General features: G+C 49.9%; 1 protein-coding gene across 4 annotated transcripts; it reads left to right on the top strand.

The window, feature by feature from the left end:
• Positions 1–1191: 1191 nt before the first annotated feature.
• Positions 1192–17760, top strand: ZNF518B (zinc finger protein 518B). 4 transcript variants are annotated; one of them, XR_013814953.1, is made up of 4 exons: positions 1192–1286; positions 3700–4013; positions 11156–14960; positions 17432–17760. XR_013814953.1 is itself a non-coding variant. In XM_079796424.1 (3 exons), exon 3 carries the CDS (start codon positions 11366–11368, stop codon positions 14591–14593), a length of 3228 nt encoding a protein of 1075 aa, XP_079652550.1. In that variant the 5' UTR covers positions 1192–1286; positions 3700–4038; positions 11156–11365; the 3' UTR covers positions 14594–17760. The 4 variants fall into 4 exon arrangements, 3 of the variants coding, with proteins under 3 accessions (XP_079652550.1, XP_079652549.1, XP_079652551.1); XM_079796424.1 differs by having other exon boundaries at positions 3700–4038; positions 11156–17760; XM_079796423.1 differs by having other exon boundaries at positions 11156–17760.
• Positions 17761–23822: the final 6062 nt, after the last annotated feature.

A 23822-nucleotide genomic window follows, 5' to 3' on the forward strand; every position in this document is an offset into this window, starting at 1 on the left:
GGTACATAAGTGTGTGTTCTGAGAAGACATCCACGAGCGCCCAGAGCCCTCGGAGACAGAGCGCCCTTTGCAGCGATGGGTCAAGTATGGCATCAGAGAGCCGATGTTGGTGATCCGCTCCGGGTTGGTCTTCTCTGCGTCCGGCTCTTGCTCGTTCAGTCTGGGGCAGTTTTATCCTGCTGCTGATCCTGTGGCTGACATTGTGTCTAGAACTCCATGTTGAAGAGTGGCCCCAGCCCTGCCTCTCCTCCTGCTTCTGGCCCATACCCATGCCTGACCTCTGGCCTCCACAGGAAGGCGCCAGAAGCCAGCCTTGCGCCTTCCGGGGCTTTGAAACAGACTTTCGGCTGTGATCCCTGGAGAAGCAATCTGCCCTGATGAGGGAGCGATTTTATTTGCTAGGGGAACGCAACTGTGTCCCTGATTGTGGGGACTCTAGCGACATGGCCCCACTCTTTCCTCTGGGAGGGTCTCTTCTAAATACTTCTTCCTCCCAGAAGGACAGAAGTGAGCGGGTACCCAGGTGGGGGTGCAGGGGGGGTGGTCCCAGAAATGGTGCTGGAGTCGAAGAAGCAGGAAAAACCGCTGGCATTGCATGAGCTCACTCCATCTGCAGACTCTCCCACAATCCTTGTCTTGTCTGACCCTCACACCCACCTACGTAACCGACACCAACGAGGCTTCGGGGCTGAGACTCAGGGAGGCCAGGGGACTTCCTTGGCCAAGGCTCCGGAGCTGGGGCGTGGGGGAGTCGGGATTCGAACCCGGCCTTCTAGACCGTCTCGGGCACTGCTGCTCTCAAGAGAGGACTCGGGAGAATGAAGACCTGACTCCTTTTCTCTCGTCGTCGCTCGCCCGGCTGCTGGACTTCAAGCTCCACGCGGGCAGGGGTGGGCGCAGCAGGGCACAGAGAGGGTGCCCGCGAGTGGGCACTGGGCCCAGACTGGAAGCAGGCAGCCCTGCGGGCACGGAGGCGCCTGGAGCGGGTGGGCATCCAGGCTGAGCCCGGCCCCTGCACCAGCGGGTGTGGGTGCGCTGGGCTGAGCTCTCAGCCTGGCCCCGGGCTGTCGGGTCTTCGGCTTTGCTCTTGGGCTCTGCATGGCGCGGGGACCAGGCGGGACCACAGCTCCGTTAGGTACGGGCCCGGGAGCCTGCGCACTGCGCACGCGCGGCGCGGCTCCGCCCCCGAGTAGGGACCTACAGCGGCGGGTGTGGGGCGCGGCGCCGCGGCGGCGGCACGGCCTGGCCCGGGGTCTGGGCGCCCCTCCGTGCACCGGGACTGGCTGGTGAGTGGCTGGGCAGGAGGGCCAAGGCTCCGGGTTCGAATGCGCGGGGCAGGTGGGGTCTGGGCGAGGAGGGGGCGAGCGCGGGGGCCGCCGAGTCGGGGCGGGACTGGTGGTGCGGGCCGGGTCCTGCGCGCCCACCCCGGTCTCCCGGCTTCCTGGCCAGGTGGCCCCGCACCGGCGGGTGCGGGCCGGGTGCCGGGCCGGGGGCGAGCGGCGGGGGGATTGGTGCAAAGCGGGGACAGGGGGGTGGGGGTAGGGAGCGGGCCGGGAGGTGCGGGAGCGCACAGACCCCAGCGGCCCCGGCGGCGTGGAGTGCGGTGCGGCGCCCCCTGCCTGCCCGCCCGCCTTTGTGCCGGCGAGACCCGCAGGGTCGCCCCAGAGGCGCCGGGCCGACCCCCGGTGGCCGCGGGTCCGGGCTGCGGGCGCTGGTGCGGCGCCGCCGGTGCCTCCGGGCCGCCCCGTGTTTTAAATGATGCCTCTCCTGGGAGCCTTCTACCGGTCGGGGGAGCAGGAAGTGTCGTCAGGAGGCCATTTTTAAAGCCTCCTCCGGCCTCGGAGGTGAGCGCTGACGTGTTCTGACTCGGTAGTCAGAGGCTCCCCCTCCATCCCTCGAGGAGGCCCGGCCGGCCGGCCCCACAGACCACGGGGTGCCCCTTGCACCGCGCTGCCCTCCAGCTCCCACGCCGTTTGCTGTGGCCTCGCCTCGAATCCTGTACCGTCGGTGTGAGCGTGCCAACAATAAACTTGAAAACCGACTGGCATTGTCTTTTCTTGTTTTGCTGGGGAAGGAGAAGAGAGGACTTCCCCGCACCACCACCCCCATTCCTGCCTGCCTGTTTATCTTAGGGTTGCTGGACAGTTTCAGGCCAGGGAAACAACGCCGGATGCAAAAGAACGAGCATTTCTTCATGGGAAGGGGGAAGCCAAGGGAGGGAATGAAAAACACTTCCGTTCCTCACGTATGTTGGGTAGTTAACAAACCCCCGACTTTAAAAACACCATGTAGTGACCCGCCTTTATAAAACGAAATGCGAAATGCTGAGCATTGTTTAAAAAAGTCTATAAACGGCTAAACGGTGATGAGTTCGAACCCTTCAACACTGTCCCCTAAGTGTAGAATGAGAGTCACCAGGAGGGGGAAGGACGCCTAGAGGAGCAGACACTACCAGTGTGTATCTGTCTCTGAGGCACACACGCACGGCTCAGCCAGCCCCATGCTGGGCGCACACAGCAGACAGTACTGGCCACGGGCTCTTGAGAAACACGGTTCTTTAGAAACCAGCATCCTATAGGCTCTGTGAGTGCTGGAATGCAAGTAGACTGTCGGGCTTTTTATATTGCATGAGATCGATGTTTTCTGGGATGCATTTTTTTTTAAATACATTTTATTGATTTTTTACAGAGGGGAAGGAAGAGGGATAGAGAGTTAGAAACATCAATGAGAGAGAAACATTGATCAGCTGCCTCCTGCACACCTCCTACTGGGGATGTGCCCACAACCAAGGTACATGCCCTTGACCGGAATCGAACCCTGGACCCTTTAGTCCGCAGGCCAAGGCTCTATCCACTGAGCCAAACCGGTTAGGGCTGGGATGCATTTTTTAAAAATTACTTTTTATTTGGGTTCTAACGTAGCCTTGAAAAGTAACACGTGTGTGTGTCCAGTTTTGTTGTGCTGATGGCGTTCACTGCAAGTGCGTTTTGAAAACAGACCAAGGAGGAGGGCATGATTCTGACTGTTAGGCCTCCTCCCTGGTGCGTTATGCCAGACGAATGTCAATTTTAAAAACCCAGGAATAGCCATTAAAAAATGAAAACATGTCTACTTGCTCTTAAGTAAGTAAGGGGATCTTGGCCAGTTTTTGTGCAAGAGGAAGAAAAAGAACATTATTGTCACCATAAAGGCTGGCATTTCTTTCATTCACTCATTCATTCATTCATCCGGCATGTATTAAGTGTAATGGCCACGCCCTATGCTGTTGACTATGACGAACAAGGTCCTTCCTTGCCAGTGAGGTTTTCCGGCCTCAGTTGTTCTCTAGCTGCCTAGCATAGAAGGCATTTTCTTTGTTCACAAACTCAGCCAACTGCCATTTCCAGGATCCATCCTCCAGCTGAAAGCGGCTAGAGATCCTTTAAACCAGACACTCATCCTGGGGTGAGGGGTGGGGAGGCAGCAGCGTCACCTGGGAAGAATTTTAAACCACAGGCTTGAGCCACCCCAGGCAAAGGGTCATCGGAGTCCTGGGAGGCCTTGTTTTCCACTCTAAGCTCCCTCTGTGACTTTGCCCAACACCCCTGCTTGAGAAGCACTTTGGGGGCTCATCCCCCTTTTTCTGGAAGAAAAGTATCTGGAGAAACCGAGGCTGCACAGGCCTGGGACTTCAACCCAAGTGTCTGGCTTCTGTTGCAGGGCTGTTCGCGCAGGGTTCTGAGTGTAGACGCCTGTGCCAGGGCCTGGAGTACAGACCGGATGGGCCCGGGTGCCTGAGAAGACCAGCCAGAGCCGCTGCCACCTGCCCTGCTTTGGACTCGCATCCACAGCTTGCCGGCTCCGGGCCAGAAGGCGGAACCGTGCCCAGCACAGCAGATGCTGTGACCTCGGCGCACAGCCTCACCCAGCGGGTAGCAGGAAGCGAAGGATTCCCATTAGTCACCAGCTGACCAGCTCCTTGACCTTAGAAAAGCCACACGGCTTCTCCAGGCCTGTTCTCTCCCAGGAAGCAGGTAACTGGAGGTGTGCTTTGAGGAGGTAATGTATGAGTCTGCTCCTGCAGGCACCCTTCTGCCTGGCCTGGGCCAAGGGGCTCTGAGATTGACGGATGCAGCCGGCCACGGAGCGTCCGGATCCGATCACGGGGGTAGCTTTTACTTCTCGCCACCTCCTGTTAAAGACAGCAGCCCCTGGCAGGTGTGGGGGTCAGGCAGTCCCGGTGCAGGCGCAGTGGGCTCACCGTGCCAGCCACTGTGCCGGGAACGTTGAAGTTCCTGAGAGTCTGTTAAGTGGTGACTGTCATTACGTACTTCACAGACAGCCTCAGTGATGATATTGCCAAGGTCACGTGGCTAAGCAAGGTATGACCCAGAGTCCACTTGCCTAATCACCTCATTGCAGTCTAAGGCAGAGGCCTTGTCCTGCCTCCGGGCACCCGCAGGTGGGTCCGGGTCTAAAAGGCTGCACAGGATGTTGGTATTCTTGCCACTCCTGCACGCTCCCCTGCACCTGTCCTGCCAGGTGCTTGTTCTCAGCCTTGGCTGCCCCCCAGAACCACACCTGGGCCCAGGCAGCATTAGTTTGGAGGCTCCCGGGTAATTTGGCACACAGTAGGGTGACCGACCATCCCAGGGACCTCTTCAAAAAATAAGTTTCACCTCCTGCACCTATTATGAAACGTGGGCACCCAGATGCAGGCAAGGTTTAAGCATCACTGGTTTTCGGGGAGGTATTTCTACTGTGTTTGATTATACTTTTTATTAAACTCTTACTTCATTTCCTTTATGAAATTTGATTTTTCCTAAAGGCAAAAAAAAAAAAGATGACAGAAATACAAAAATGTATTACCTTAGAGACCTGAAGTCACTAGCTGTTTAATAACAGAATTTTGTAATATTCCTTGTAAAGACTACCTTGGTTTATATCTTGTATTTTTTAATGCCAACAAGAGCATACTTGCTTCTTAGCATTGATGTTTCCACATATAGAACTCTAAGTTGTAGACTTGAACTCTAGCATTAGTCACAGCCTTTCTTTCGAAAGGTTTCCTGTTAAACTGTTTTTCTTTTTAAACTATCAGAACCGTTTTCTGAAGTAGTCTCAGCTGATGTGCTCAACGGTGTCAGGTCCAGCCCAAAGTAACTCCTTGATAGGCTTCGGGGGTGAGGTTGGGGGTGGATCCTCACCTCCAGCTATGGAACTGCCTCAAGACCTTTCTCTCTTCGGGCGCCTTTGTTAAGCGGACTTTCTGCTTCTCTGCAGATCACTGGACTCTTCTGTGTTCCAAGGAGTCTTACAAAAATGTAGATTTCTTTCTTGACAAAACATGTACTGACTGCCACGTATAAGGTTACCTGCTGTTTGCATAGATACCTGTCCCTCACATCAGCCATGTAAATTAGGCATTCTTTATCCCCATCTTACGAACGGGAAAACTCGGGCTCAGAGAGGCTAACAAGTCCGGCATCACACAGCTATCGAGTCAGAAGCCTAGGTTTTGGCCCTTGTTCCTGCCATCCAGGGTCGTTGCTGTCCCTGCTGTTAGTTACACTCTCACCTGGAAGGCGGGGGCATCTGAACGGGCTCTCTTGTCCGGCCTCCAGCCTCTTGCCCGGTTCTGAGCCCCAAGCAAACCGCATGGTTTCAGATGGAAAGCTAGGGTCCCCAGGGGGGACATTTGTCAGCAGCATTTGGAAAAAATTTTTGTCATCAGAATGGCCACCAATTTGTAGTTCAGAATGGCCACCAGTTTGTAGTTCAGTCATTTCTAAGTGTAAAGAAGTTTGGCAAAAAGTCCGATAACCTAATTGCTGAATTTCCTTCTTTAGATCCACTTACCATTCAGTTCAATTCTGAATCTTTGTACTGGTCTGAAAAAGATTTTACTGAGTGAGGCAAGTTTCTTCCTGAATGCCGTCCTACTAGGGAAGTATTACGTTTACACACTTCACGTTGGATCCCTAATGTTGGACTCTCTCCACCCCCTCCCCCAATCAGGATTACCTGTCTACATGCTCTGGACACTGTAGGGTAGGACAGCTGTCACCAACCCGTGGTGGTCCGGGAGGTCCGAAGGTTGGCGGCCGCTGGGGTGGGAAGGTTTAAAGACAGACCAGCCTGTGCAAAGGCCCAGCGCACAAGAGGAACAGGTGCCGTTTTGAGCACCTCTGCTACCAGGCTGCATGCTCTGCCTGCGTTACCTAGTTTGTTTCTCTTCATTACCCTTGAAGATTGATGCCCTTGAAGCCGGTTTCCTTGCCTGGCGATGCACAGAGGGAAGTCACTCGCCTAAGGACCCAGCAAAGGGACAGATTCGGGGTTGGGCCTGCAGACCTTCACCTCCATTCCCGTTGCTCTTCATGGGCACACAGCTGCAGCCCCGCCCCCGGGACAGGGAGGCAGGAGCCACAGTGAAAGGCTTTCTGGAAAGGGCTTCCTAAATTTGCTTCTCCATCCAAAAAGGAAGCAGTTGGCCAACTAATACTGATTCTGGCGGGCATCTCTCACGAGCAGAAATGTCTGTGATGATATAATTGACGCAGTTGGCCAGCTGCTTTTCTTACTTTTCACGTGAACATCCCGCATGGAAACCCATTCGTTTGCTACAGGGACATGGCACAGCTCACTGGGCTTGGAGAAGACAAGGCAGTTGTACAAGTTGTAGTTAGAGCATCTTCTCTGCAGTACATCTAAGCACCTGCCCGCCTCTGCCAGTCAGGCTGCAGGGATGGTGCTGCCCCAGAGGTAAATTCTCTCTTAGGCTGTACAACCAAGCAAATGTCATTAAAATTATAAAGTGAGGTTCAGTATATATTCTGGAGAGAACAATTGCCTGACAGCTAAGAAGCCTGTTAGTTAGCCCCCTTGACTAGTTTTGTGATAGGCATAATTTCATAAAAACTGGAAAATAATATTTTAAGCAGTGTTTGATGTGTGAGGAACTTATCTAAGCCCTTGTAGTCGCATGAGCACAGTTCCTTCTCACGGCGGTCCTGCGGTGGAGGTACTATTACTCTGTCTGACGGGCAATCGACAGTTCGCCCAGGTCACCTAGGAGGCCACCGGGCTGGGAGTCAAAGCCTGTAATCTAATTCCTGAACCTGTAGCTTCAAGAGCCGTCTCGCTAGTATTCCTCTAATTCTGAATATTGGATGTTTCCAGTATTGAGAAGTCAAATGCTTCCTTTTTAATAAGAAATGTTATGTACAGTGCTTTATGGTTTTCATAGCCCCCAGTGTCACTGAAGCGGTTCTTACAGTCAGTATCGGTTTTTCATGTGTCCCCACAATAAATCTCTGAGAAACCAGGACACGGGAGCTCACAGTCAAAAGGAAGACCCACCAGCAGCAAGTGCTGTACGTGGGCCTTTCCAGGAAGGGTGGGGCCGTGGGGGGCAGTGCATTGGTGACACTGTGTGGCAGGGTCTGGCTGACACACAGGTGATGCCACGTTACAAAGCTCGCTCTGTGCTGTTCAGAAACAGGCAACTTAGTAATGTAAAGGCCATCTTATTTATTGTGTCAAAAGTTAATTAACACTGCCCTAGCTGGTTTGGCTCAGTGGATAGAGCATCGGCCCCTTGGAATGAAGGGTCCCAGGTTCTATTCCGGTCAAGGACATGTACTCCTGGCCGGGGTGCGTGCAGGAGGCAACCAGTCCATGTCTCTCTCTCACATCGATGTTTCTGTCTCTCCCTTCCACTCTCTCTAAAATTCAATGGAAAAATATCCTTGGGTGAGGATTAACAACAACAACAAAAGTTAATACTAAGTAGTTTCCATGTTTTGAGAGCCTCCCTAAATTCTCTCAAAGAAGGTTTGTGGTCAGTTTGGAAGGCAGGTGAACACCGACAGTGAGGGTGATAGTCATGTATTGGGTGCCTTCTCAGTGTCAGGCACACGCGCACACACGGCCCTTTAGCTACTGGATTCAGTGTGGTCCTCGGCCGGCTGGGCAGTGAGCTGCCAGGAGGACCCAGCCTAGAGTGCTTGCCCGTGAACCCGATAGAGCAGGTTGCTGGAGGGGACGGGGAGGAGGAGCCCATTGCTCAGGTGCGCCTGCTGCTGTCCACGAGGAAGTTCCATGGTCAAAGCCGTCCCGGTTCTCCCACTTGGTCCATTCATCTGACTTGGGGTGTTACAGCTGAGGGCCTTTCCCCTGGACTAGCCACACAAGTTGCAAAGGCCACAGAGAACGTCTGCTTGCTTTAAGGAAGCCTGACCTCTTCCTCACCGGGACTAAGGGAAATGCCAGTGGAAACATTGCATTGTTCTGAGAATGCTGTAGTCACCAAGCAGATGGCTTCTCCCATAAACCGCACTTGCCAATCACAGCCTGTGCTTCATATTAGCACTTGCTCCTGGGGATTTTTCACTTAAAATCAGTGCTGGGACGGTTTTGCATAATCACCTCCAAAGGGACCCTGTGTTCCCCAGGCTCTGCGGTGGTCTGGCTCATTCTCTGGGACCTTCCTGTCAGGACCTGCTCCACTCCTTGCTGATGTACGTGATCTCACCGTCCAGTATCTTGGGGTGGCCGGTCTTTAGTGTTAGGAGGCCTGACATCCCTGCGTTTTAAAAGGACCTGAGAGAATAGGGCCTTCCGTGGCTTTTGAAGCCTCTTGGAGGCTGGGAAACTGGAAAGGTGCAAACGGAATCCTGGTTTGGATGATGCCTCAAACAGAGGCACCTGGTCACACAATTTCTTTGGGAACGTCTTGGGGTCAGCGTGTCAGGGGTTCCGCGGGAAGAGTTGGGGAGCAAGCTGTGCCGGGCAGGCCTGTTCGTTTCCTCTCCTCTCTGCTGTTGTCCCCGTCCCTTCTCTCTGGAAAGAGTAGGATCATGAGGCTGGCAGATGAGAGACGGGCAGATATTTGAACAGGGCTGGGAGCTAAGGGCTGGATGAGAGATGTGCAGGGTCACAGCCAGGCTATGAAGGGGGCTAAGTTGTTGGCAGCTCCAGCATCGGGATATAGGAAAGTTACCAGGGAGCTGGTTTCAGTCTCGTTGAAGGGTCAGTTCTTGACAACGAGAACGACGCAATGATAAAATTAGCCGCCTGGACAGGAAAGGAGTTTCGTGGCACCATCAGAGCATCAGGCGCATGGTCAGCTGGTGAAGATGTTTTGAAGCTTGGTATCAAGCGCTGATGTCCTTATGACGCTTTTCCAGACTGCTTGTGCGGGCAGGTTCTAGGCTCGATCTGAACATGCTGGAGGTGTTCCTCTTGACCCTGCAGAGCCTTCCAGGCCTTGTATGGCTCCTGGCCTGGCAGTGCCCCAGAAGGCGGCTGCCAACCCTCCGCAGCGCTGCCCATCACAGAGTGGACACTGCGTGCCCTGAGTGCCGCCCACACTGAGAGGCCCCCCACACAGAGAGGCCCCCCACACTGTGAGAGGCGCCCCACAAACTGAGAGAGGCCCCCCCACACTGAGAGAGGCCCCCCACACTGTGAGAGGCGCCAGACTTCAGCAGTTCTCCCACGGAGACCTGTCCTTAATTCCAGTTGCCACTGAAAAAATTGAAGCCCAAAGGTTTAAGTGGGGTTTTTGTTTAAGGTCATAAAAGAAAGGCTTTTAAGAGACCCCAAAACAGACTGGTTTTTGCTTAGTCCTAATTGTGAATTCGGAAGGGGGGGTGTATTTAAACATAACCAACTTTTTATATAAAAGTGGTCACCGTGTTACATGCACTGTGGCACTTGCTGTGGGAAATGTCTGCCTGCACGGCCGCAGCCTGGTCCCCCTCCGTGTCCCAGCTGGGCCCTCTGCCCCATCCCTTCACCCTCAGCAGCTGGAGGCTGGAGCTGAAATTGCTATACAGACCACGTCCCATCCCCACTCCCGTCTCTCCCTGGCTCTTTCCCACGCGAAGGAGAGGCCACATCCTAGGAGGCTGTGCTGTAGACCCTGCCTTGGCTAGTCTCCACTCCCCTGCTTGTCTCCAGTTTTTCCTTTGCTTCCCCTCCCGGCACGTTCTCTCCCTGCTCAGCCCCTTCCTGTCCCTCACATGCTCCAGGCCCACTTCCCACAGACCGTTGCTTCTCTGCTTGAGATGCCTTCTCCCAAACAGCCACATGTTCACTGCCTGGCTGCTCTGGGGTCTATGCTCAGAAGTCAGCTTATTGGGTGGGGGGCTTTGCCAACTCTCTTCACCTCCACGCCAGCCCTAAACTTTATCACACAGTTACTCCCTCTCCCTCTGCCTGCCTTTGTGGTATTTTGTTCCCAATTACTGTCTGACGAATACATAACCTGCCTCCCCACCCCTGCCCTCAGGAGGAAGGGACTCATTTGCTTTTGCTCACTGCCCTGCAGCACTTAGGGTAGTGCCTGGCCCTGTTCACGATAGAGGCTCAGGAAGATGTGGGAGGAATGAATATCTGTCTACCTAATACTGTCAGTATTGACTTAGCACTTGTGAAAGCAAGTGGGGTGTGCGTGAGAGACTTGGGTCCACGCGGGTCATTAGCTGTAATGCAGAAACGAACAGGTACCCGATCCAAAGCCCCGGCGGCACCACTTGAAGACGCGCATGTCTAAGAGCTGAATGACAGCGCACTGTCCCAGCTGTTAGAGAGGCCAGTGAGAGTATACCTGTGACATGGCTAGGATGCCCTCCGCGACATTGAAAAATGACTGTCACTGACGAAAGGCTCTTCTGAAGGACCTCTGTGCTTTCCTTACTCCTTGTTTATGTTCACAGTTGGTCTAAGCCAGTGGTCGGCAAACTCATTAGCCCACAGAGCCAAATATCAACAGCACAACGATTGAAATTTCTTTTGAGAGCCAAATTTTTTAAACTTAAACTTCTTCTAACACCCCTTCTTCAAAATAGACTCGCCCAGGCCGTGGTATTTTGTGGAAGAGCCACACTCAAGGGGCCAAGGAGCCGCATGTGGCTCACGAGCCGCGGTTTGCCGACCACTGGTCTAAGTGATGAGTGTTAGAGACTGATTTGAAAATATTTTCAGTTTACATTCCTTATTTGCTTGCTTGGTTGTATTATGTGTTACCATCAATGTGTCTAAGGTCCTATGTTGAGATTGAGCATGAATTCCCACGGTCATTGAGATATAGGGTAAGTTGGGAAATAGCTCAGCTAACTCTTAAGTTCATGTGTTCATCATGGTCTGTGATTTCTCTTTTCCCCTTTAGTGTTGCCTGGAATAGCAGAGAATTGGAAACAGTCATATCGGAGGACCGTGCATCTATGTTGTGGCATTTTAAAAAGATAACTCAGTATGCTCCCCAGAAGGAACCACGTGTCTGCCAATGAGAGTTCGTTGAAGGCTGCCCCCGAAGGATTCAGTCATGTGAAGGCTGCCTGGATCCCAGTGGACTGTGTTTGGAAATGCAGCTAAGAAGATGAAGGACATTGGACAGCAGTTATTCAGTTCACAAGTACTTGATGGACATAACTCTTTGACCATGTCGCCTAGACAACCTCATGCTAATAGAGCCACTCGGCCAGACAGACAAGAAGCTCAGGCGGCTTTGTATCAAGGCTCAGAGGCCGAGGCCGCCGTGATGACCACGGCCACGTGTGTGAAGTGCAAGGCTGTTCACCAGATCCCTCTTCAGGATTTGAAAAAGGGGCCGGGGCAGAGCCACAAGGAGGACAGATACGTGTGCTTCCAGTGCAGCCTTGGCGTGGCTCCTCCCCACTTCCCTTTCGGGAACAGTGATCCCAGCGCGACTCGCGTAGGAAATAAAGCCGACGCCGTCGCCAGTCCTGGCAATAACAAATTCAAGGTAAGGAACTTTAAACCAGGCAAATACTATTGTGATAAGTGTCGCTTTTCCACGAAGGACCCTCTGCAGTACAGGAAGCACATGCTTCAGCACGAAGAGATCAAGTTCATTTGTTCTCACTGCAGCCACATTTCCTACACGAAGGGGGAGTTTCAGAGACACTTGGTGAAACACACAGGCATCTTCCCTTACCGATGCGAGTACTGCGACTATGGTGCTATTAGGAACGACTACATTGTCAAACACAGGAAGAGAGTTCACGAGAGGGCTGGCGGAAAGCGGCAGCCCAAAGTCCTGGCCAAGCTGGAGCCGAAAAGGACCAGCGCATCAAAACAAAACGCGGAGCTTTCCAAAGCCTCCGATCCAGGCACCGCACTGCAGAGCAAGTTGTCCGATCAGCTCTCCAGGTTCTCCCTCCAGACAAACAAAGACCGAGTGCGCAGCATCACACTCGTACCCGAGCCGAAGGAACACCAAAAAGACGTGGTGTGTATTCCAAACAAAGGGACCCCGTTGGAGCCCAATGAAGTCAGTGTGTTGGAGAACAAGAGCGTGGAGGTGGAAGTGTTATCCCCGGCCACAGAGCCCGTTCAGCCCGGAATGCCGTTGACCGTGGTGGCGCCTGCAGAGCTCGTGGTCCCGGCCAACTGTTTGGCCCAGCTGATAGATGTGAAGGTTGTCAATGGAACACAGCAGCTTGTTCTGAAGCTGTTTCCTTTGGAAGAAAATAATGGCCTAGAAGCTGGCGGGGGTGATGGAGGTCATTCTGAACGGAGGACTAACGAGAAGGGTTCAGATGATCAAGGGAAAACGCTCCCTGCAGAACACACCAAGTCCCTGACAACGGAAGGGGGTGTTGGAGAACCTGGAGGCCTTGATAGCCTTCAGTCCGTTCAGAAACAAGTTAAAAATGTGAAATGGGTACGGTCTTACGATGTGTTCATGTCAGATTCTAGTGTGTACCCCTGTGGAGAATCCCTTCTCAAGTCTGCCAGAGTTGAGGATTTGCAGAAAAAAAGTCATACGTATCCACATAGAACTGCTCTTCCTCCCGTTGCCTTACAAGGTCACTCCCCATCATCTCTAGCGAAAAACAGTGTTTTGTGTGGCCTTGGCACTGCCCCAAACCCTTTTCCATATAAAGCTGCTGTGTCCTTTACTGAAGATGGGAGGCATTTGCACAGGGACCCCCAGAAGTTTCTTCCTCTGGCTGCATCACCTGCAGCCATTTCCTTCTCGGGAGAAAAGGGCTTTTTGCCCGTCAGTAAAAATGACTTGGAATCTAGAAGTGAGATCAGTATTCCTGTGAGAATGGTTGCATCCACTAGGAAGCTGAAAGACAACCAGACAGAGGAATATAAGGCAGTTTCAAATACAGGCCAGATTTCCTCTCATCGAAAAAGTGAATATTTACACATAAACATAACAGGAGACGACAGAATCAGAGCTCAGCCGCCTGGGGATAAACTTTTGGAGTTAAAGAATTCCGAAAGGACTCGTGACTCTTTCAATGGCCCAGTCATTTCATCCGTATTTTCTCTGAGCTCCGGATCTGAAGACGTCCCTGAGGGCGTTAAGTGGAATAGCTCAACATCCAAAATAAAGTCAATTGAACTCCTGCGCAGAAAGATCGCTCAGTTAATTGAATCCTGTGGCAAGCCTCCCTCCCTGGCTGCCAATAATGCACATCGTCGTTCCGGAGGGCAAGCAGCAAAGGTAACTTCAAAAGCTAGCCCTGAAGGTGTTCCAGAAATTAATGTGGCCTTTACTGGCACCGGCTATTCCACACACTCTCTCTCAAAACCTCAGGATGACGGTGGTATCAGTAGACAGCTTACCCGTCAGCACATACACCCACAGTTTGTAGAAGGCAGCCATGGGAAAACCGAAAGCCAAGTAACCAGGAAGGCCCATGTTGCGACTCCAGTGTTGATCCCCAAAGGAGCCGTGTTGAGGGTTCTTAATTCCTCTGAGGATGCCCACATCATAGAGGCTACATGTGAAGCGCCCGTCAGCATCCCTTACAGTGAGACACAGTTAATAAAACCCATTCCGCTCTGCCCCGCGAAGCAGACAGATTCAGACTTACAGCCTTCAGCAAGTGAAAGTGGGCCAATAGACATGTCCCATAACCTCGACACATCTCTTCGGCCTAAACCGAGAAAAGAGAGTGCTGTTGGTAGCGCCATCCTGAAAAAAACTGGCCCTCCGCATGGTCAGCAAGGAAGCGGTGAATTGAGTAAGCAAGGGAAAGTGCCCTCCAGAAGTCTTCCCATAAATAAAAACAAAACCAAGCAAGTAAATTCATCCAAGAAGAAAAGCAAAAGTCAGGCTGACCCTGGCCTCTGTCTCAAGGATCCTTCAATTTTTCAGGTTGCAAGACAGCTTCGACTGATAGCAGTTAAACCGGACCAGTTGATTAAATGCCCCCGTCGGAACCAGCCCGTCATTGTGTTAAACCATCCTGATGTTGATTCACCGGAAGTGACCAATGTGATGAAGGTAATAAACAAGTACAAAGGCAATGTCCTCAAAGTCGTCTTATCGGAGAGGACCAGGTGTCAATTAGGCATCAAACGGCATCATGTTCGGCTGACCTACCAGAACGTGGAAGAAGCCAATCAAATAAAAAGGCAAATGATGTTGAAAATGAAACTTAAAAAAGTCCACAAAAACAACTACCAGGTGGTGGATTCCTTGCCTGATGATTCACCGTGTACATTTAAGTGCTGGTTTTGCGGACGGCTGTACGAAGACCAGGAAGAGTGGATGAGTCATGGCCAACGGCATTTGATAGAAGCAACTAGGGATTGGGATGTTCTTTCTTCCAAGGGCAAATAAGTGAAAAATTGGTGTTTGAAGCAAATTGGGTTTTTTTACTTTTAGTTTATTCTGGTTAGAGTTGGATTTGTTGTTTTTTTCCCATCCCTAACTCAGTAGGAGAAATAGAGATTGTAGGAATGGGAGGACCGTTAATTGTTCAGATCCCTTGTAGGAATGTTGAGAACCAGGCGTCTGGTTTCACCTGATATCTGACTGGAACTCGGAAGGTATTTGAAGCCCCTGAAAGAGTACGCACAATTTTATGTACATGCATTTTTCTGGAGAGAAGTGAGACTTACAACAAATTTTCAGTGGGATCTGAGATCTTTCTGTTTAGCAGCCCGGTTTCTGAGTGGATACAAACCTCTTGTCATCCAGTGAGAGGGTGAGTTTAGAGTATCTTACACATGCTCATATCCCAGAATGCTACTGATCAGTTAAACCCATGGTTGGTGTGCTCATCCACTTTTTCTTTGCATTAACTCGTCTCCTGAATATTTGGTACATAATGGAAATTATATTTTCTACTGTTATCTTAAATTTGGGTACGGAAAAGTGGCCATTCTTTTAAATCCCTCACCCCCTCTATCATCCTCATTAAGTGTTCTTTACAGCACAGAACTGTGCTTTTTGGGACTGTTTGAAAGAATGATTGTCAAGTTTTGCCTGAATTTGCTCCTTCCACAGTGTGTGTTAGGGGAGAAAGAAAACATTTTCAAGCTTTTGCATTCTTTCTTGAACATCTTAATTTATGACAATTGGGGAAGGAATGTGCCTTTTTGCAAATAAAAAAGAAATGGTCACAAAGGGAAAATATCTCAAATTAAGTCTTTTGTTTGTCCTTACCCCTCTCATAATCAAAGTAGCCAGTTTAAAATGTGGATATGCGGGCCTCTTACAACATAGATCAAACCTGGGAAGATAATGCAAGGTCAGATTGTGGAGACAGCTGTGACTTTAAGGTGGCTGAGTTTTCATTTGGGAACTAACTCTCCATCCATCACGCAGGGCTCACAGACACTGCCCTCCATCCCAGGTTGCAGCCTTCTCTCCTTTGCCACTTACCTTATTCCACAGGGGGGCCTGTTCAGACAACTCCCCACTCACCTCCTGTCCCTTTGCTTTTGTGCCTTTGAGGCCCCTTAAAAGTTGCCCCTCGTGAAAATACTAAAAATGGGCATGAATCAACAAAATGCAAACGTCCCACCATCTTTGTTAAGATTATAGGAACACTATCCCGGGTCTTCATTGATAGTAACAATGTGCTTCTAATTGACCTTTGCCACAGTCATGCTTTCCCCACTGCTCGCTTTGCTAGGAAGCAACTCAGAACATTCCTGCTCCCCTCTCCATCATCAGGTGTCAAGACCGATGCTGAGCTGAACAGCACCTTCGTGTGCATCAGAAAACAGCCCGCCCTCTTGGGCAGTACTCAGTTGGCAGATGGAGCTTGGACTGCGTCTTAGTCCTTCCTTGCCCACTCAGCTGGGCCCCAACCGTCCTGCAGAAGGCGAATGGCTCAGACACACGGCAGCCCGGCCCTTGAGTGCTCCTTGCTGTGGCATTCAGGCCTGTGCTGGGGCAGGGAATGCCGCTGGGGTTGTCAGAGCTGAGGAAGACGCAAGAGAGATTCCTGTTGCATTGGGTAGTCAGAGAGGGATATTTTTTCCCCACAGGGAAAGTCTTAGATTACCCTCTGATGGGGGTGGGGGGGTGTTGCAGTTCTTCTGTGTCATTGTTTCTCATTACAGTAGTTAACATGTCTTATGTGTAATTTGGGACATGACCACTGAGTTGGTTAATTTTTGTTGAAATGTGGATTTTTTATGTGTATATATGTGTATGTACACATATCAGTATTTTTTACCATATGAAAACTAATACCTAATTTTCTGATTTCCTATTTTATAATGAAATTAGGTGGTTTGGAAAATATAAAATGTTTTATATTCTAGAAATAACTTATTTTGGAAGTACCTTTTTATAATGGTCTGATCTCACTTTGAGCAAATGAAAGCACAGTCGAGAGTGGGTCGGATTTGTATGAACAAACTGAGTGGCCACCCCGGCGATCATTTCATCACAGGCCTCGGTCCCGCACATTTCCCGTCGGGGCGTTCTGGGCAGTGGAGCGCACCTGCCTCGCTGCATACAGGAGACCATGCGCAGGTTTGCCCGTGTGTAGGTCTGTGCCCCTCCAACGTGAAAGGAGCCTCCTGAGACATTCCGAGAAGAGAAGGCTGTGATTTTCTTTCTCCTCCTATACCTCACTACATAGTCACAACTTTCCTGAAAGCTTAGACTGGCCTTTCGGGAGAGAGCCATGAATCGGGTCAGTGTTAAGTGTCAACATGAAGTATTTACACTTTGCAGCATCAACCCTTTTGCAAGTATTACCTAAAGCAGCTTACGTCCTTGTACAGAGCTCACGTTCATGAGGGGGTTCAGAATGACAGTACTTGTTCAGGAATCAGGAAGGCTCCTGGGAGTCGTAAAAAGTGAGGACGCAAAGACTGGCTGTCTTCCTTCCCTATGTGAAGAGCGTTAGGAAATAGCTTGTTAGCATGTAGGTAAGTGTGAAATGCGCTGTAGCGTCATTTCTAACAAGATTGGAGAAGGGAGCAGAACTGGGTTGAGTATTTATGTGCTCTTTCTTGCCATGATTTTGAAGGACCTCCTTTCACTAAACTTTACTAATAGTACTTACTAATGACATCATTTTACGCTTATTTTTAACAGATTTTCTTTTGGGGAGCAGAAATGAGATGATCTTATATTTATGGTATGACAAAGAGTGAAAGTTGTTTGTTTTTTCTAATGACAATAGATTATATTTTACTCAAATTTTTTCCCCAGCCCCAAACAATTTTGTGAGCCCCTGTTCTGGGCCAAGTGCTGTTGAACTAAATGGAACACAATGTATTAACCCTCCAAAGCCCCTGCCTCCTGCTCTGGGACCTCCCGTAGAAGCCGTCGCAGGAAGTGAAGGTGTGATGCTGCCCCGCCTTTCGAAGACGCTGTGAACCTGTCAGTGTCAACATGAGAAAAAAATAAAACCTTGCATAGCCCGTTTCAAGCACCCCTAGAGGTTCTGTGTTAACTGTGTGCTGCTGCGCTTTGGAAACATTTATATAGAGATTTAGAAGTTGGAGTAAATTTTGTTAAATAAAGCAACTGTCAACATTTCTCTGCCCTTTCATTTCAAATGTTAAGCAGTGTGGCTCGCTCTTGCACAGCCTACCTGCACGCGGTACATTCCTGACCCACGTACAGTCCAGGCAGCGTCAACGTACACAGTGCAGGGCCCGTGCTTCCCCGGGGGTCTGTTCTGAATTCCATGCCCCGCTGGTTAACTATGCACCCTGAGAGGAGGCCAGGTGACATTTTTTTATTAAATATATTTTTATTGATTTCAGAGAGGAAGGGAGAGGGAGGGAGAGAGAGAGAAACATCAGTGAGATTAGCCAAAGAACATATAAGCATAAGACCATGGACACACAATAGTGTGGTGAAGGCCTGGGTTGGGGCAGGGTACAGGGATCGCCTCTGATGTGTGTGTGTGGGGGGGGCGTCTTATAGCTGAGAGAGAATCATTGATTGGCTGCCTCCTGCACACCCCCTACTGGGGATTGAGCCTGCAACCCAGGCATGTGCCCTTGACCGGAATCGATCCTGGGACCCTTCAGTCTGCAGGCCGATGCTCTATCCACTGAGCCAAACCAGCTAGGGGCCAGGGTACATTTTTGTTTTGCTCTGGCTGAAATCTGCAAGGTGCTGGTGTGGGCAGCAGTGTCAATCTTTGCACCATGGTCAGTGGCCTCATGGGAGAATGTACGGGCACTTAACCTGCATAGCTCTCCACAGGGAGGGGTCCTGGGTGGGAGTGCTCAAGCCATTGAGAAGCCTCGGGACCACTCTTACATGGGGAGAAGGGGAGTGAGGATATTTGGAGAGGGCTTCATTCCCTCCTCTCACTCCCAGCACCCAAGCAGGTCAAAGGGAAAAGAGACTTGAAGGAGAACAAAGAGGAGATGGGAGTTGCTTCAGGGCAGCAGTTTGGCTGATTGTTATCCCAATTGCAGTGGGTTGTTGTCCTCTAACCCTACAGATGGAGGCTCCTAAATTGTTGCCCCTGGTTATTTAGGGGGCAGTAGACATCAATAGGCAGTGAAGGTCTGAAGGGGGTTGTGTAAGCCTGGACCACCAGGACGGCTAGGAACAGAAGCGGGGACTTGGGCAGAAACTGACTTCAAGGCCATGAAGTTAGGAAGTGGCAGTCATTCATCCACATTTCATCAGTAAGAACACTGACGCTCAGAAAGGTTGATGAGCGCAGGAAGTACCGGGAACCCCTCGGTCTGGAATGCTCTGTTTTGCAACAGGCAGTGCCTTCTGCGGCCTCAGGCTGAGCTCAGCGAGACTTGCCTTAAGGTTGCAGCTGGTATCAGGCACGCTGGTTGGGCTGAGACGCCTTGGTAAGGATTTTGGACTCCGTCTGGCACAGTGCTGTCCAATAGAGAAAGGATGTGAGCCGTGTCTGTCATCTTCACTTTTTCAGTAACGACATTTCAAAGCATAGAAAGAGATGAAATTAAATATATTTGACCCAAGACATGTACAGTGTTATTTACCCATTTTTGTGGGGAGGAATGGTGTCATTTATGTCCGTGTCTCTAAAACTGGGGTAGACTAGGTTTCACTAACTCTGGTTTAGGGAATGCCAGTTCTGCATTCATTCCCTCCCCTCATTCCCAGCAGTTCTAGGTCTAGGTCTGTCCCCTAGAGAGTGGTTACACCTGAGACTTTGAGACTATTTTGCAACAACCTTAGTTGGTCAGCCAAACAAATGTTTATTTCTCATTCACACGGCATGTGCACAGTCTGGCAGGGATCTCATCTGATTGGGGGGAGGGGGGTCTCATAGCTGAGCCATCTGAACACCTGGGCATCATCACCCCAGCAGAGAAGGAGCAAGAGGAGAGGACGCTGCACAGGCAGAGAAGCAACAGCGCTCCACTGACAACCCAGTGTCCGGAAGAGGCCACAGCCTCCCAAGGGGCTCTGCAGCCCGTCCGTGTGCAGAAGGAAAGGGCAGCAAATCGACCACTGATGATCGCTGGCCGCGGATCACGGGTGGTGCTGGGAGTGTAAATGGTAGTCGCCTGCGTGGAAAGCAACTTGCCAGCGTGGTAGCTGGGAAATAAGACTGTCTTCTGAGAGCCGGTGAAGACACGGAGAAATAGGAATGTCAACATACTATTTGGCAATAAATATTGAAACTGGATGAAGCACTGTATTATTTCCGTTTTCATTCCTCGATTCCTAGTGGGATAGTGTACTTTTGCACGTTGGACATTTTCATTTTCTGTGCACGGCTGCTGGTATTTTGTCCATTTACTATTGAACTACTTATTTTAAACTTTTAAAAGAAAATATAGACTTTTTTTTAAATCCATAAGGAAAAAAAATTCCTTTAGGTTTTGGGGCTTTTTTTTTTTTTGCAGAGAGGAAGGGAGAGGGATAGAGAGTCAGAAACATTGATGAGAAACATTGATCAGCTGCCTCCTGCACATCTCATACTGGGGATGTGCTCGCCACCAAGGTACATGCCCTTGACCGGGAATCGAACCCGGGACCCTTGAGTCCGCAGGCCGACACTCTATCCACTGAGCCACACCGGTTAGGGCAGGTTTTGGGGCTTTTTGTGCTTTATTTTAGAAATCCTTCCCTACGTTTAGGTCACAAAGATAGTCTTTTATATTAAATTTTTTATTAAAAATGAATTTCCATAAAATAGTGGGCACCATCATAAAACACAAGCTGTCAGTTATAGGCATTTCAAAAGGATTTCTGGGTCCAAAGTTTTTTAATATGAAAAATACCTAAATCACATTAGATGTATATCCTCACGAAAGTCAGCCCAGGTATTCACTCGGTTGTGCAAACACCCATTTTTGCAGAGTCTATGCTTTTCTCCCCGGTTCCAGCTTCCATGTGTGAGTAGACCTATGGCTGAGTCTCTGTGCTGCTGAGCTCGGCTGTTTATTACGATTCTTCTTCAAAGTTCATTCTTTTTTATTGTTGATGGTATTACACCCACTTTCTCCTCTTTACCGCCCCCCTGAACCCTCCCCCAACCAAGGCCTTCACCACACTATTGTCTGTGTACATGGTCTTATGCATATATGTTCTTTGGATAATCTCTTCCTGTCTCCCCTTCCCCCTTTCCTCTGAAGTCTGTCAATCTCTGGACCTATTTTGTTCAGTTTATTTTGTTCATTAGATTCCACATATAAGTGAGGTCATGTGATACCTGTCTTTCTCTGTTTGGTTTATTTCTCTTAACATAATACTCTCCAGGTCCATCCATGCTGTCACAAAGGGTAAGAGATCCTTCTTTTTTACAGCTGCATAGTATTACATTGTGTAAATGTATCACAGCTTTTTGTAGCCACCCATCTACCGATAGGCACTTAAGCTGTTTCCAGATCTTAGCTATTGTAAATTGTGCTGCTATAAGCATAGGGTTGCATCAATTCTTTCTGATTGGCGTTTTGGGATTTTTAGGATATATCCCCAGAAGTGGGATCACTAGGTCAGTGGTCAGCAAACTGCGGCTCGCGAGCCACATGCGACTCTTTGGCCCCTTGAGTGTGGCTCTTCCACAAAATACCACGGCCTGGGCGAGTCTATTTTGAAGAAGTGGCGTTAGAAGAAGTTTAAGTTTAAAAAATTTGGCTCTCAAAAGAAATTTCAATCGTTGTACTGTTGATATTTGGCTCTGTTGACTAATGAGTTTGCCGACCACTGCACTAGGTCAAAAGGCAGTTCTATTCTTAATTTTTTTTTTGAGGAAACTCCATACTGTTTTCCATAGTGGCTGCACCAATCTGCATTCCCACCAGCAGTGTCCTCAGATTCCCTTTTCTCCACATCCTCGCCAGCACTTGTCTGTTGACTTACTGATGGTAGCCATTCTGACAGGTGTGAGATGGTACCTCATTGTTTTAATTTGCATCTCTGATGATCAGTGACATTGAGCACTTTTTCATGTGTCTGTTGGCCATCTGTATGTCCACTTTGGAGAAGTGTCTATTCAGGTCCTTTGCCCATTTTTAAATTGGATTGTCTTGCTGGTGTTGGGTTGTATGAGTTCTTTGTATCTCCTGGAGTGACCAGACAATTACAAAACAGGCATTCCTTCAACCTATAGAATGCCCGCTTCAGACCAAAAACTTACCCATAGTTTTCTCTACACGCCAGACTGCCCATGCCATGGTTGGGCTGAGATTTGCTTTGTAAGTTGCATGCACAAATCCCTTTTCCCCTGAGAAGCAGCAGTTATGTTTAGAAGTCTTGCCAGAACATGCTCTGCAGCTCCAGGTGCTCCTGCCCTGCCCGGAGGGACCTGAAGGTGAACTCTTCCCACCCGAGATCTACAAACAAGCTGATTGAGCCACTTAGGCTGACAGAACCCCAGGTAGAGCCGTTAGCATCCAACCCATAAAAACCTAAAGGAAGGGGCATCGATCCCACAAAAGAAACAGTACCCCCATAAAAAGGAAGCTTTAGAGGGAATTCAACCAGTATTGCAGAAATTCTTAAAACCAGGATTAATTCGTGCATGCCAGTCTCCCTCTAACACTCCCATTTTGCCTGTCAAAAAGCTCTAATCGGATTAATACCGATTTGTACAGGTTCTCAGGGCCATAAATGATGTTGTGCAGGACATCCATCCTACGGCGCCCAACCCTTATAGTTTGTTGACCACGATGCCCAGGGACGGCAAATACTTTTCAGTCCTAGACATGAAGGATGTTTTTTTCTGTGTCCCAATAGATGAACAGGCTCAATTATTTGCCTTTGAATGGCAGGACCCAGAAACTAAAGCCACACTCCAATGCAGTTGGACTGTGTTGCACACGGCTTTAAGAATCCCCCCACCATATTTGGGGAAATATTAGCAGAATATTTAAGGGATATTCAATTGAAATCAGGAATCCTTGAATGGACAAGAGACTGCAAGGTAGCATTATGACACCTTGAGGGGAAAACTCATTTTTGCTCCCCAACTAGGATTGCCCAGTTTACAGAAATCTTTCAAATTATACATTCATGAAAGGCAAGGAATTGGATTTGGGATGCTAATCCAGACCCTGGGGAAATACCCCTCAAGGCATAGCCTATTTCTCAAAGAAACTAGATCACAGGACCAAAGAATGGCGCCTTGCCTCTGAGCAATAGCAGCTACCTGAGATTCCTTACAGGAAGCAGAGAAATGCACTCTGGGCAACCTGCTTCGGTATTCATACCACTCCAATTCCCAACCCTATTGGAACAGAAAGGAGGGCATCGGCTGACAGCGGGGCACATGGGAAAATATCAGGCCACTTTATTAGACAACCCAAATGTTACCTTACAAAACACCTCTATCTTAAACCCAGCCATCCTACTTCTGGACTCAGCGGGAAGCTCAGACCTTCAACACTTGCTCAGAAATCATTGGCCAAGTGTAGTCCAGCTACCAGATCTGTTAAACCAGCGCTGACAGAACCTGGCTGGAATTCCATCCGGACAGGAGCAGCTTCACGAGCCAGGGACGTGGCAGTCACCACAGACAAGGTAACAGGAGCCCAGGACCGCACTGTAGGAACTTCGGCACAAAAGGCTGAACTGACAGCCCTCACCAGAGCCTTAGAATGATCCCAGGGAAAGAATGTTAGCATCCATACTGACCCCAAATATCCCTTCCAGACAGTCCATGCCCCTGGGGCAATATGGAAAGAAAGAGGGCTCTTACCCTGGGGGAATAAGGGTATCAAACATGCAAAAGAGATTTTAAAATGCTTGAGGTAGTGAATTTACTGAACCAGATTGCCATAATGCCCTGCCCGGGACACGGGGACGGGTGCCAAACAAGCCAGGGAAACCAAACGGCCGACAAAGCAGCAAGACAAACCGCCTGAGGATCGTCACTTCTTGGGGCTTTAATTGCCCACCTGGACTTGTTGGAAATTAAACCCCATTGCACAGACCCAGAGGAGGAGTAGGCCCATGAACGGGGATTCTCTAACACTGACCCTCATTCTATATGGATCAACACTCAAGGTGTGACCTTGCTCCCTGAAGCTCTAGTATATTCCATTCTAGAACACCTACAGGAAGGGACCCATTATGAAAGAGATGCTTTAGTGGACCTCGTTAGACCACATTTGAAGGGCCCTCGTTTACAAAGGGCCATTCAGAA

The sequence above is a fragment of the Cnephaeus nilssonii genome (assembly GCF_951640355.1).
Source record: "Cnephaeus nilssonii genome assembly, chromosome: 1".
In the NCBI taxonomy this organism is placed as follows: Eukaryota; Metazoa; Chordata; class Mammalia; order Chiroptera; family Vespertilionidae; genus Cnephaeus; species Cnephaeus nilssonii.